The sequence below is a fragment of the Mus pahari genome, chromosome 2 (assembly GCF_900095145.1).
Source record: "Mus pahari chromosome 2, PAHARI_EIJ_v1.1, whole genome shotgun sequence".
NCBI classification, from domain to species: Eukaryota; Metazoa; Chordata; class Mammalia; order Rodentia; family Muridae; genus Mus; species Mus pahari.
The window spans coordinates 72913008-72925746 of NC_034591.1; the positions used below are offsets into that span (position 1 = coordinate 72913008).

At 47.0% G+C, this 12739-nt stretch overlaps 1 protein-coding gene across 1 annotated transcript; it reads left to right on the plus strand.

Annotated features, from left to right (window-relative positions):
- Positions 1–3719: 3719 nt before the first annotated feature.
- Prr15 (proline rich 15) lies at positions 3720–7917 on the plus strand. Its single transcript, XM_021191610.2, has 2 exons — positions 3720–4172; positions 6021–7917. Exon 2 carries the CDS (start codon positions 6178–6180, stop codon positions 6538–6540), a length of 363 nt encoding a protein of 120 aa, XP_021047269.1. The 5' UTR covers positions 3720–4172; positions 6021–6177; the 3' UTR covers positions 6541–7917.
- Positions 7918–12739: the final 4822 nt, after the last annotated feature.

A 12739-nucleotide genomic window follows, 5' to 3' on the forward strand; every position in this document is an offset into this window, starting at 1 on the left:
AATGATGAGGATTTAAACTCTCACAGCCCATCCCCAGTGACATACTTCCTCTAGCAAGGATTTATTACCGTCACCTAAACTTCCCCCAAACAGCACCAGCAACTGGGGACCAAATGTTCAAATGCCCAAGACTATAGGGAGCACTTCTCACTCAAACCACTCTGATGTGACTTGATGACAAAGTGACTCAGAGGGACGGAGCTGAAGATAGAGTTAAGACTTGTCTTATAAATGGTCTTTAAGGCCACAAGTAAGACAAACATACCAAGAAGGAGACTCAGGGCTGAATCTCAAGAAATCTAAAATCATAGTGTCTAGGCTCCAGCTCTGAAGTCAGAGCTGCATCCTCATCCTGCCTCATCCTGCATCCTGGCTCTACCATCACAAGGTGTTCTACCCAAAGTACCACTTACATTCTCTATAATAACTACCCATTGATCTTAGGATTGAAAAAAAAAGAGCATATAGATAGCATCTGGCATGATACTGATCTCATCAGGACGGCAATAAGCAATGAATGAATGATTGAATGAATGAATGAATGAATGAATGAATGAATGAATGAATGAAGCAAGCTTGCTCTGAGGTCATCAATGGGAAGGAAGACAGAAGGAGCTGCAGTGGAGGGAAGGATGAGGATGCAGAATAGTAAACGTTTTAAGAGATAGCCAATGATATTGACGTAGGCAGGAGGAGAGTGTCAGTGTGTGCTCTTTCAATTCAATTTGTATATATATTTGTGTGTGTGTGTGTGTGTGTGTGTAGAGAGAGAGAGAGAGTTGGTTTCATCTGAGAACCAGAATGACAAGACAGATGGTTGGTTGGTTTCAACAAGAAGGAAGGAAGGCTAGTGAGTAGAGAGAGGCACTGTTTGCCTAACATGCTCAAGCAGCTCCAGGGTTCCATCTTCAGCAACGTGAAAAGAAAATCAAGAAGGTGAGCCAAGGAGATCTGTTACTAGAAGAAAGATCCAGCACAGACCCCAGCACCCCTGCCTCGCAGAACAGCTGAATGAAGCCCTAGCCAGTTCCTATCACCAGCGTTCTCCATGAAATTGCTTTGTGAAAAGGGTGGAACAAAGAAACTATGAGTTTCAAACCTGTGACCTGATGGCAGGACGCATGGGGGAAGGAGAGAGGAGTGGGCTGGCTCTAAGGCTTGGTGCAGGGCTAACCTGGAGAGAGAGAGAGAGCAGACTCTGCACAAAAGCTGGCCTTGATTAGATCAACTATTTAGAAAAACCTTAAGAAAGGAACATTTATAGATACCCCAGTAACATGGCAGGGAGACGAAATGCTACAAAGTTTCATGCCTGGTTGTAATGCTTGCTTTAAAGGTTAAAAGAATCCAACACTGATGCAAACCCAGAGAGAACACAACAGAATGTTCAAAGTGACAAGAGTTGGAGGCTGTGAAGGAAAAGGCATGTCTAACTGTCAAAGGGCAGGGGTGACCATAGAGATAGAGAAGAAAAGAAAAAAGGCATGGAGCTAAAGAAAGAAGGAAAGGATAAGAACAGGAGATATGAACGTGAGGTCAGCGAGAGTAAGAAGAACAAAGCTGAGACCTCCCACAGTTCTCTGGGATGCGTGCAGGGTACTCTGGTTTCTCTGGTATGATTGGCTGTATTCCTTAAGCCTTTGTTCAGATTCCTTCCCAAGCCCATCCCTACTGGAGAGATTTAAAGACATGATCAGTTTTCCCAGTGCCTCCAGAAATTTCAGGTTTGCTGAGCAAAAATGTCAGCTGTGAACTCCAAGATTCTGACCTTAGTTCCTAGCACCCAGTTCTAGAAACTCATTCCTTAAGTGGGTGATCATTTATTGTGCCAAGAAAGCAACTGTTAAGACTGCATTGGGCCCCAGTCCCAGCTGCCATTGGAAGTCTGTGTCATACTCAGCTGCCCAGTGTCAACTCCCAGATCCACCCAGCCACTCTCTGCCCTTACATCACCCACCTGCTCTTTGAACCTTGAGAAGCCCAGCATCCTCCACACCTTGAGGCTCTCTTAGCTGCTGCTTACCCTGCTTTTCATCTGGGATGACTCCATTCATTACACACACACACACACATACACACACACACACACACACACACACACACACACACACACACTTTACCTTTCTATGGATATATTCACCCCCATGAAGTGGTTCTCTCATTTATAAGGTGATTCCACTCAACCCAGGAGACATAACAGAGACATCTGACATTGCTGGATGTTTTTGAGGAGCTATCTTATTGAGAAATGAAGGATCTGTTTATTGAGAAAATGCTTGTGGCTTTGTGAAAGCCACACGAGATGAAAAGCCATTCAGCAAGCTAGTGTGCTTTTCCTGGTGTCTTCGTTCTTTCAACAATGTGCTCGGCAAGGGCATGTCCCAGCTCCATAAATGGTGGCGACTCCCCAGACAAGCTTTTCTCATCATATGACATCTGCCTCCGGAAAGAGACCTTCCTTTAAAGCTGGCAGCTAGTCCTTATCAAATACCAGTGTTATGATTCAATGTCCCCACTTTAAAACTAACCTCAAGAATCAGTTTTGGTGGTAAGCCAGAGTTTGAATCCAGTCTTAGTTACATAGTGAAATTCCACCAATAAAGAAAGGAAGAAAGGAGGAAGGGAGGCAGAGAAGGAGGGAGAAAGAGGGGAGGGGAGAGGGAGGGGTGGACGGAGGAAGGGGGAGGAGAGTTCCCTTATCTTTGGTTAGAAACAAATCACTCCCAAATACACAGTGTGTGCTCATCTTTTGTTTTTTAATTAAATCCAAACTAAGGCATCAACCAAGTCCTTGTATTTTCCTCTTCCCTACTGTATTGAAAATTCCTGCCTGCTTATCAAATCCTTATTGCAAGAGATTAGAGTTGGTTGGTGGTCTGTCTCTCACCAGGCTTGATCTGCAGAAAGTGCTCAAAGCAGACAATCTGCCAGGACTGCCTACCTTAGAGGCAAATAAAGGGTCCTACTTGTATGTCTGCGAGCCTAGAGACCCCAAAAATCTCTCTTTCAAGTTGTAGCTTCGCCTTCATTAGAAAAATGTCTCCTCTAATACCGTTTTAGACAAATAACCACCTAGCTAAAGCACCTTGCACGGTGCTAGGGCCCATTGGTTCACCCTCTCAGTGGCTCTGGGCTGGAGTAATGTGCTTGGATGGGTGTCGGTGCGTGGTCGCCCAGACTGGAATGATGCTTTGTAGCATAGGCACTTAGTTATGGTAAGAACCCAAGACTAACAAGCTGATAAGCTGGAATCAAACTTCCAGCTCTGTTACTTCAAGATTGCCCTTCAGCAGGCAATCCTGGACAACTGTTTAACCTTCGCAAAGCCATGGTTTCTTTGCATATCTGTTGTGAGACATAGTGCCCAGTCTTGGGGCGTTCCGATGAGCAAGTGAGTTAACCCAATTTATAGTACTAGGATAGCGACATGGTTCTCAACTCTCAGTGTTTTAGCTAAGGGCGCTTGAAACTCCCAAACAATGACAGAGTTTGAATCAGCCCTCAGAGTTAGAAAAATTTGAAAGCCTTGGGACTCACACCCCAGCGCAAGAACGGAACAGGAGCAGGGCGGCGGCGCAGCACAGCTTTTTCTCCAATCAGAGTCTGCAGGGCTGGAGCCACGTTTGCGACCTCGTCCAATCTGGTCTCCAGAAGGGCGGGGACGCCTACCTGCACCTGTAGCTTGGCGGCCGCCTCCTGTCCCACCCTGACCCTCCCCTCCTCCTCAGTTCTGGTGTCTTCAGGCCTTTGGCCAACCACCAGCAGGTGGGCAGATGTCTCAGCGCGTTCCTACGGACGCTCAAGAAGGGTGAGTGCGCCGGAGTCAGCAGCCTAGGTCCTGTCTAGCTGCAGCCAGAGAGCAGAGTGAAAGGGAAGAAAGGACGCGCCCCAGAAAGAGAGACTCCCACGGGGGAAGGCTGACTGGGCTCGCCCTGGGACGGCGGATCTGACAGCCCCTGCTACCTGAGCTTACCGTGCTGCCAGCCCCAGGTTGTTCCTACTTGTGCGAGAGTCAGGGGTGTTGGGCGAGCAACAACGATTCCTGCATCTCTCCTATTCAGCGACAAGGGACACCGCGACTAAGCTTCAGGCACCCCGAGACGCCCCCTCCGTGTTCTAGAGAGCCCGCGCGGCGCGGTGAGGCGCCGCAGTGGCCCTGAAAGCCCCTGCAGGTGAGTGAACCAGAGTCCCTCTGCGTCTCACAAGGCAGACCCTGGCACTACGAAGTCCCTCGGGAACGCTGTCTAGCGCTTCGCAGTGCCCCTCCTCCTGCTGCCGGAGGAGAGGCCCCCCAGAACGGTGACCTGCCTACTTTTGCATTATTTGCCATCTTTTCCTTGCGCAATTCTCACAAAGCTTTTCCGTACACACCAAGTTGGTCACTGTGGAAAAGAAAGTGTTGGGTGACTGCCCACCACCATTAATAAATGCCTTGGGGTGCGGTGTTTTTCTGATCTGCAAAATAGGAGAGAGTAAGGCGTTTGCAGACCCCAACATTGATGAGGCCTAAGGGTGTGGGCGCCTTTCTTAGGGAAAGAACTTTGAGCTGGTTCTGCTTTTACGGTTTTCAAGCCTCAGCCCGAGTGAGTCCTCAGGGCATCCCCAGGGAGGTGCCAGCGGCCACTGCGCCGCCTCCCCGTAGCGCAGAGACTTCCTCTACCAGGCAGTTCCGGGAGAACCTGCAGCAACAAATGCCGCACAAGTTTCCCTCCTGCGCACAGGCGAATCCGAGGAGCGCCGCGGTGCGTGGGCTGCGAAGCGACGGAGCTGAAACCTAGAAATGGGCGGCGCGCGCGAGCCCTGCCCACTCACAGTGGCCGTGCCCAGTAGCACGCTCACGGGAAGTATGCCAAGAATCTGGCTTACAGTATCAGGAGCGTCTGGGCTCCGTTATTCAATGTTTGGGGAAGAATGGTTTTCTGGAGTTCCTGGTTGAGCTCTCTCCTTTGGAGGATGGAAAGGCAATGCAATGCGCAAGGGAAAGTACCAGAAGACTTTGGTTCGCAATAAGTAAAATCCTCAAGAGTTGGAGAACTATGAAAGAAGGGTTGGGACCGCAGCCTTCCAACAGTGTGGACACTGGCTCTAGGGAGTTAAAGGAAGAGTGGAATGGCGGTTTCCAAGGGAAGTTAAGTCTAGACAGCCTCTGAAAGTCACAAGGCAGAAGTGGTTTGAAGCAGTTTAAAGTAAGCACAACCATGAGTTTATCCTCCCCACTTTCTCACTTGGATATACTCCCAAGCATCACCGCTCATCCTAGAAAAAGGTTTTATAGAAATTTAAGCCATGCTTACTAGCTTGCTCCTTATGGCTTGCTCAGCCTGCTTNCTTTTCTTTTCTTTTCTTTTCTTTTCTTGTCTTTTCTTTTCTTTTCTTCTCTTCTCTTCTCTTTTCTTTTGTTTGTCTGTCTTTCGAGACAGGGTTTCTATGCATAGCCCTGGAACTCAGACCGGGCTGGCCTAGAACTCAGAAATCCACCTGCCTCTGCCTGCCTCCCAATTGCTGGGGTTAAAGGCATGGGCCACCACTGCCCGACTTTCAGCCTGCTTTTTTATAGAACCTAAGACTGCCAACCCAGAAACAGTATGACCCACAATGGGCTGGGAACTTCCTCTTCAATCACTAATAAAGAAAATACCTGATCTTCATTCATCTGTAATGGGCAGGACAAGCTAGGTTCCCCACCCCACACCCACACAACTCCCCTCCTGGTATTCCTCTGAAGGATGGCGGTTCTAGGGTAGGTAGGCACCTGAGTGGTCCTTATACAGTCAAGCTGAGTGGCAGGTCAGTCCATAATTCCTCTGGAGACAGATTGATCTCCACTGCATAGCTACTGCACTTGCTTGGGAGCTAAGGCAAAGGTTGAGGCCAGGAGTTCAAGAAGATCAAGCTTGTAGATCAGGCATTGTTCTGCAGGTGGCCAGTGGTCACAGAGTTGCCCTGAGTCCCAACACTGAGAGTAGAATGGGGAGCCTGTTACTTTGACCAACCAAAATTCTGGTTTTTTCTCTGTGCAGGGTGCTCCCTCAACTCCCATCCAGCAAGTCTGTGTGGGAGAAGCCTGGAAGGGCTGGAGTGAAGAGTCAGAGACCACGGAAAAGAGAGGAGCCGTCCTGGCCCAGGCCCTTCCCCACACGGGGTCCTCGGGATCACCCGCCCTACGCCCTATGGGCCATGGCGGACAGTGGCGGCTCCAGCCCCTGGTGGAAATCACTGACCAGGAAGAAAAGCAAGGAAGTCACGGTGGGGGTACAGCCTCAGGTTCAGCCAGAGACTGGCCAGGATCCCTCACCACCTCACTCAGATCGGAGGTCACCAGAAAATCAGCACCCCAATGTCCTTGGGGACCACGGAGAGCCCCTCAGGCCAGATAAGTTGTGTGAGGAGAAAACAGGCAACAGTAGGCGCAATTTGAAGATCTCACGCTCTGGCAGATTTAAGGAGAAGAGGAAAATGCGTGCCACACTGCTCCCTGAAGGAGACAGGTCCCCTGAGGAGGCTGACTTTCCAGATGACCCTCAGGAGGACAAGCAATAGCCCGAACAAGCTTCTGGGATTGTGCAGAGAGAGAAACACTATTACCCCTAGACCTAGTACTTGATGTTTCACCCAAGTTCAGAATATGCAGTTGACCAAGGCCTTCAAGATTTATTATGTTCTAGAAAGTGAAGTGTCAGCTGAGGCCTCAATATTCCATGACTCAGAGACTGAGTAAGTATTTTTTTTTTTTTTTTGTGGGAAGGACAGATGTCTACTGCTGAGGAAGTTGGCTTTTACAAAAGTCATTCTGATTCTGAGGTGCCACTATTGTTTCTGTCACCTGTGGGAATGACAAGGCTGGATAGGTATTTTAGAGGCAAGAAGTAGGTGACCCCTCTCCAGCTTCTCAAATAAGGAAACCATGTTCTTACTGAGGACTCTGGAGAGCAAACGATGGCACTGCTTTTAATGGTTGAGAAATGCACTTTAGGATACCACCCTAGGTTGATTCCTATGTGAAGGGGTGAGAGGATCCTCCCAGGTAGAAGCATTGAGGAGTTATATTGCCTTATGTGAGGACTCCAAAGCTGTACGCCTGTTTAGTGTGCACTATTAAAATTGTAAGACTTAAGGTGACTTTGTATACTTTTTTTTCTGTTCTAAGTTTTGAAACTCGTCATATTTAAAGGCAGGCATGCAAGGTCTTCGATGACAGGGTTAATTATTTACCGCACGGCTCCTGTTGGAGAGCTGCTGGGCAAAGAACTTTTCTAGGAACCAGCAACACCCAGCTGGAACCAGTTAGCCAGTTATTCCAATTTGCCAACCAAATTCAATAGAAGGGAGTGGTACCAATTCATGCTACCTTACAGTCTCCCAATCCTTCGGGGCATTTCCACAGAGTAACTCACAAAGCCAATAATGCGGCCTTTCTAGCATCCATTGTGAACCTCACAAGAATTGTCCAGAAACATTTTAATGCACAGACTGAGCTCATTGGGTTTGTGCAAAGCTGCTCTCCACACCTGTTGCTTCAAAGCCTGTGTCATTTAGTCTGGTTCTACATTTATCTCATTTCAAAGCCTTTGATCTCTCAAGCTGAAGATTCTTACCAACAACAGAAAAAAAAAAAATCTACCCATTTGCTTTTCTTATGAGCTTCAGGAAAAAGAGTAAATGAATACCGCCTGCTTTCAGCAGATTACAAGAGAGTATTGTACCCTAGAGAGACGCTGAGACCTGGTCCCAGCACACCTGCTTCATTTACAAACACATGCAAAGCAAGGGAATCACCCTCAGGGAGGGAGAAGTGAGTCTTTGTCCTCCATGACCTGGTTGGAGAGGCTCTGAGCCTTCCTGTAGGAAGGCCGGGCTCCCTGTTGTCTTTATTATTGAATTACGTCTTTATGCTATAGTCAAACATGTCAGCTATCTTCAGAAACCCGTGAGGGAGGCTAAAATGCATTGACATTACTGACTTGAGGTCGGATACCACAGAACAATAACAGAGTGAATGTTCTCAGTTTCTACACAGCTAAGACCTTACTCTAAAGGAAATTGTTGGGAGATTATTTATTTACCTGACGGTTACGAAAGAGAAAATGGCATGTTTCCTTTTATTGGTGTTTTAGATTCTTTGTAAGAATGAGAAGACTTTTTAAGTGTTATTTAGAGGCAGAAAGCATGTGGTCATTGTCTCTAGGATGGTAGAGCGGGGATGGAGGTTGGCCTCTGGGATGAGAAAGACTTCCCGTGGTTTTAGTGGACTTCCTAAGTCTAGATTCAAATGGAGGAGAGCTGAGGGGTCAGAATGGATGGAAGCCTGTTGATGGGGGGGGGGGCAGGGTGGGCCGGAGTGAGCAGTGTGGGTGCTGAGGAGTAACATCTAGAGAACCTTTACAAGATATTTCAATTTGTAGGAAATAATAAACCTAGAACAGGCACCAAGGCAAAATGTCTTCTACCCACAGGAGGAGCATAAGTCAGGACTGTTCTCATGTATAAAAATCAGGTCTGCACCCGAATTATTTAAAATTTTATACCTGCCCTTTCATCTACTATTTTATTACTTTAAGAACTATCTCATCATCATCATCATCATCATCATCATCGTCATCATCATCCAAACCCCCTCTAATCCACAAAAACCTTGGCATTTTCCCAGCTTCTGTGTGTGGTGTTGGATCCCATCCAACTCTGTAATTGCGTGGATATCCAATAGCAGGCCCAGGGCTATAAGGTAGGAATGTGACACACTCACCCCACTATTCTAAAAGGACTCCGCGCTTCAGGCAGTTTTGACAGTGAGTGCAATTCACAGCCTGCCAGCTGAGGTTTGTAATTACATCGTTTTCGAGCGCTCTTGAATTATGCATCAGGAAGAACACACTGATTTAATCCCAAATCGGGGAAATCTGAAACCACACAAAATTGGTAGGATAATGAGATCACGAGGAAGATAAGATAATTTGACAAAGTGTCTTTCTGGGATTTGTATTCTTCGCAGACAATTAATTGCGTTCTGAGAATCTGTACAGACTTTCGACACTTCTCAAACCTTGCGGTCTTACAGTAAATAAAGGGACACTGATACAGAATGAATTTGGAATTTATTAAATTATTTTTTTCATTTGCTTTTAATGTCTTTATAAGTAAAACTTCAATCCCAAAAGTACAGAATATTTAATACAGCGCCTTTCACATGATATAAGAGGAGACACAAAGGTCCCTAAACCGTCTTGTAACCATGACGATTACACACGGATACTTTTGCCCCGTGAGCCTCCTTGCAAACCTGGTGGCTGAGCTATAGTCAAACATGTCAGCTATCTCATTTCAGTGACTCATTTCAGGCTCCGTGGCTGTCCCTTCATGTTTGCTCTTCTGCTGCTGTCCTGCTCTGGTGTTCACTTCAAAAGCCTCAATTCTGTACATACAGGGACACACTCAGGTCCAGCATCAGCTTCTGGGCCGTTTCTAAAGACTTTGTTCTGAGACTTTATGTGAGGTTAGCACCTCTGGTGCTGCCCCGGCTCCCTTTAGAAGGAAGATGTAAGGCGGATGGATAGTGAGCGGGAATGTTGGCCAAAGCCTCATCAGGAATATTTTCTTGAGAGGCACAGAAGAACATTTTGATGCTTTTAAACAAATAAATCAGACGAGAAGAAAAAAAAAAAAGCCAAGTAAAAGGTGAACATGAAAGCAGTGAGAATGGGCGTGAACATCCGGGGACCAGGGACCTGCTATGGGGACAAAAAGATACACTTTGTCCTGAGCTGAGGTATCTGAGCCACACTAAAAAGCAGCCCACGAAAAGATAGCTTGGTAGTTATACTAAAGCTGATTTGTGAAAAAGCATTTTATAAAGTTTTTATTATTGAAAATCATTGGGGGAAAAAAAACCCACACACCAAAATTAACCAGGCCCAATGTCTGTACAACTCAATGAACTTTTCATTCAATAAAGATATTCATTCAGAACAGAACTGATTTTTTAAATTTTTTTTTCCAGAAGAGATATTTTATAATAGCTACATTCAATTTTAAAAGTTTTTCTTAGGACAAGTTTATCTTGAGAGCGAATAGTGGGAGCATTTGGGTGTCAACTCACAAGCAACAGTGGAACTCAGTGTGAACTTGTGACGAGTCTGCTGTCTGACTGCAGCACTGTCCTTGTTGCCTGGCCTCAGCCCTTCCTGGCTCCATTCTCACCTTTGAGCCACAACCAGCACCTTCCCATGAGGCTCAGTGGTGTGGAAGGGAAACTCTGAGAGGCTTCTCTAGCCACTGAGGGTCTGGACTGCAGACTGCATAGTGTAGGCAGCCACCAGCTGTCACTGAAGGATGAATGTGAGGGAACTAGACAGGCCCGGCCATAGCAGAGTCAGGTGGGCAATGAGGAAAGGATGAGAGCTGGAGGCCATGGTAAGTCCCAGTGAAGGCCAAAGACAAGCAGACCCCGCGGGCATGTCAAGCAAGGGCTCCAACTGAACTGGGCTGCAGGTGAAAGAGTAGGCTTACCATCCTTGTGCCAGAGCGTTTGGCCTAACCCCATGAAATAATATGACCCTAGGAAAGTGTATCTTTATCCCCGGGGTGTGGAACATGACTGTTAATCCCCAAGTTAAAAATTTCTGGCTCCTAACCGGTAAGTTTCACATTAAGGAAGGCAAAAAGAAAAATCCCCAACCCTGAGTGATTGGGTAAGGGATTAAGAACGGACCTCCAGCTGCTCTGTGCTTCCCTCCTCCCCCCAGGGGGATTTAGCCTCCTCTTACAAACACCTTGCATTAAACACTTCTCCTAGTAGCCAGTGTAAGGTTGGCTCACACCTCCTCCAGAGGATGCCCGCCATTAGAATCCCTCCGCGTTTCCCAGGGCACCTGTTCTAGTGTCTTCTCTAAGTTGTTCTTCTGCAAGTCTTAGCTTACCTGGGCATTTAGTTAATCTGCCATAAAATGAGGGGTGGAGTTTATATCCCAGCTTTAAAACCCTCCTTCCTGGGCTGCTATTTTAAGCAACTGGTAGTAAAATTATACAACATTCGGTGTTTGCCTTAAAAAACCGGGAGGAACTAGCTACTTGGTGGTCAGATGCTCCGGGCACCCTGTTGTCACTTGGCCCAGAAACTGACTGTTCTCCTGCCACCTGGGGACATTGCGGCACTTTATTCATGGTGCAAATGCAGTTGCAGAGATTGTAGCAAGTAAGACTTGTAGGGTGCACCCTAGGGACTGGGAACATAGCTCTAAGCTGGCAAACGCTTTTGGTACAAGCATGCAAACTCACGTACAAAGCTGGGCACGGTGGCATGGGCTGTAATGTTAGCACTGGAGAGTTAGAGGCAGATCCTTGGGCTTTCCTGGCCATCTTAGACTAATCGGCAAGCTGCAGGCCAGAGAGAGTCGCTACATTAAAAACACAGTGATGGCTTGTGAAGAATGACAGCAAAGGTGACCTCTGGTCTCTACACACATCTACACACACCACACAGACACACATCCACACCATACACTACACACACACACACACACACACACACACACATACACCACACATACACACACATCACACACACACACCACACACAAATATTACACACATACCACACACATACATATGCTACACACACACATACACACACCAAAACACACAGCACATACACACACATCACACACACCACACACACACACACACTATACACACATACCACACACATACATATGCTACACACACACATACACACTACACACACATACACACACACACACACACACACACACACACTATGACTTAGGCTGAGGACAGAAGATGCAAGATGTCTGTTACCCATCACTAGCGCTGTGAGGAAAAACAAGGTGTGTTTTCATATCTGTGATGTCATTTGTTCCTCACAGTTGGCTCTGAGTGTGCAAGATGTTGTTAATAAAGCTGACGGTCTCTTCGAAATATTTTCCTCATTCTATGTGATGCTATTCTAGGTCGGGAACTCACTTGTGCACATGTGCATGTGCATTCTCTCTCTCTCTCTCTCTCTCTCTCTCTCTCTCTCTCTCTCTCTCTCACACACACACACACACACACACACACACACACATGGAGACAATCACTCTCAATCTTTATTCTTTTCTGAATCCCTTCAGGGAAGCCTACCCCTTCACAAGGGTCACCATCTCGCTCTCCATCTTTCCACAGACCTAATGGTTCCACAGGTATGCCTTGCACCATGCAGACCTCTGTCCATCTTGTTGTCACTGTCAGAGATCACACTCTGTCCTGCGAAGTGAGACCGATAAATGCCTCTTCATTTGCTACCATTTCAGTCCCAAGTGTCTCCCAGGTTCATGCATTGGACGCTCATTCCTCTCAGCCTGGGAGAAAGAGGTCGAACCTTTAGGGTGTAGAGTCTAATGACAGTCACTGAGGAGTGAGGTGTAGCGGCACACACCTCTATTCTCAGTGCTTGGGAGGTGGAGACAGGAGGACCAAGAGTTCAAGATCATCCTTGGCTATATAGCAGAATTTGAAGCCAGCCTGGGCTGCATGTGACCATGTCTCAAAATAATAATAGCGCAACAAAAACGTGCAAGGTCTTCAGTGACATCTTCCAGATGGAATGCTGGCACCGCAGCCTCTTTCTGGTTCTTTCTATCTTGCTTCCCAGATGCCATGAGATGAATAACCTCTTCCTTCGTGTGTTGTCTGTCATGATGCTCTGTGGTACCATGGGCCCCAAAGCTACAGGGTCTAGTGACCA

What these genes read in the sequence shown, in the direction of transcription:
- Prr15 (XM_021191610.2), top strand. Translation starts at nt 6,178, where the DNA reads ATGGCGGACAGTGGCGGCTCCAGCCCCTGGTGGAAATCACTGACCAGG.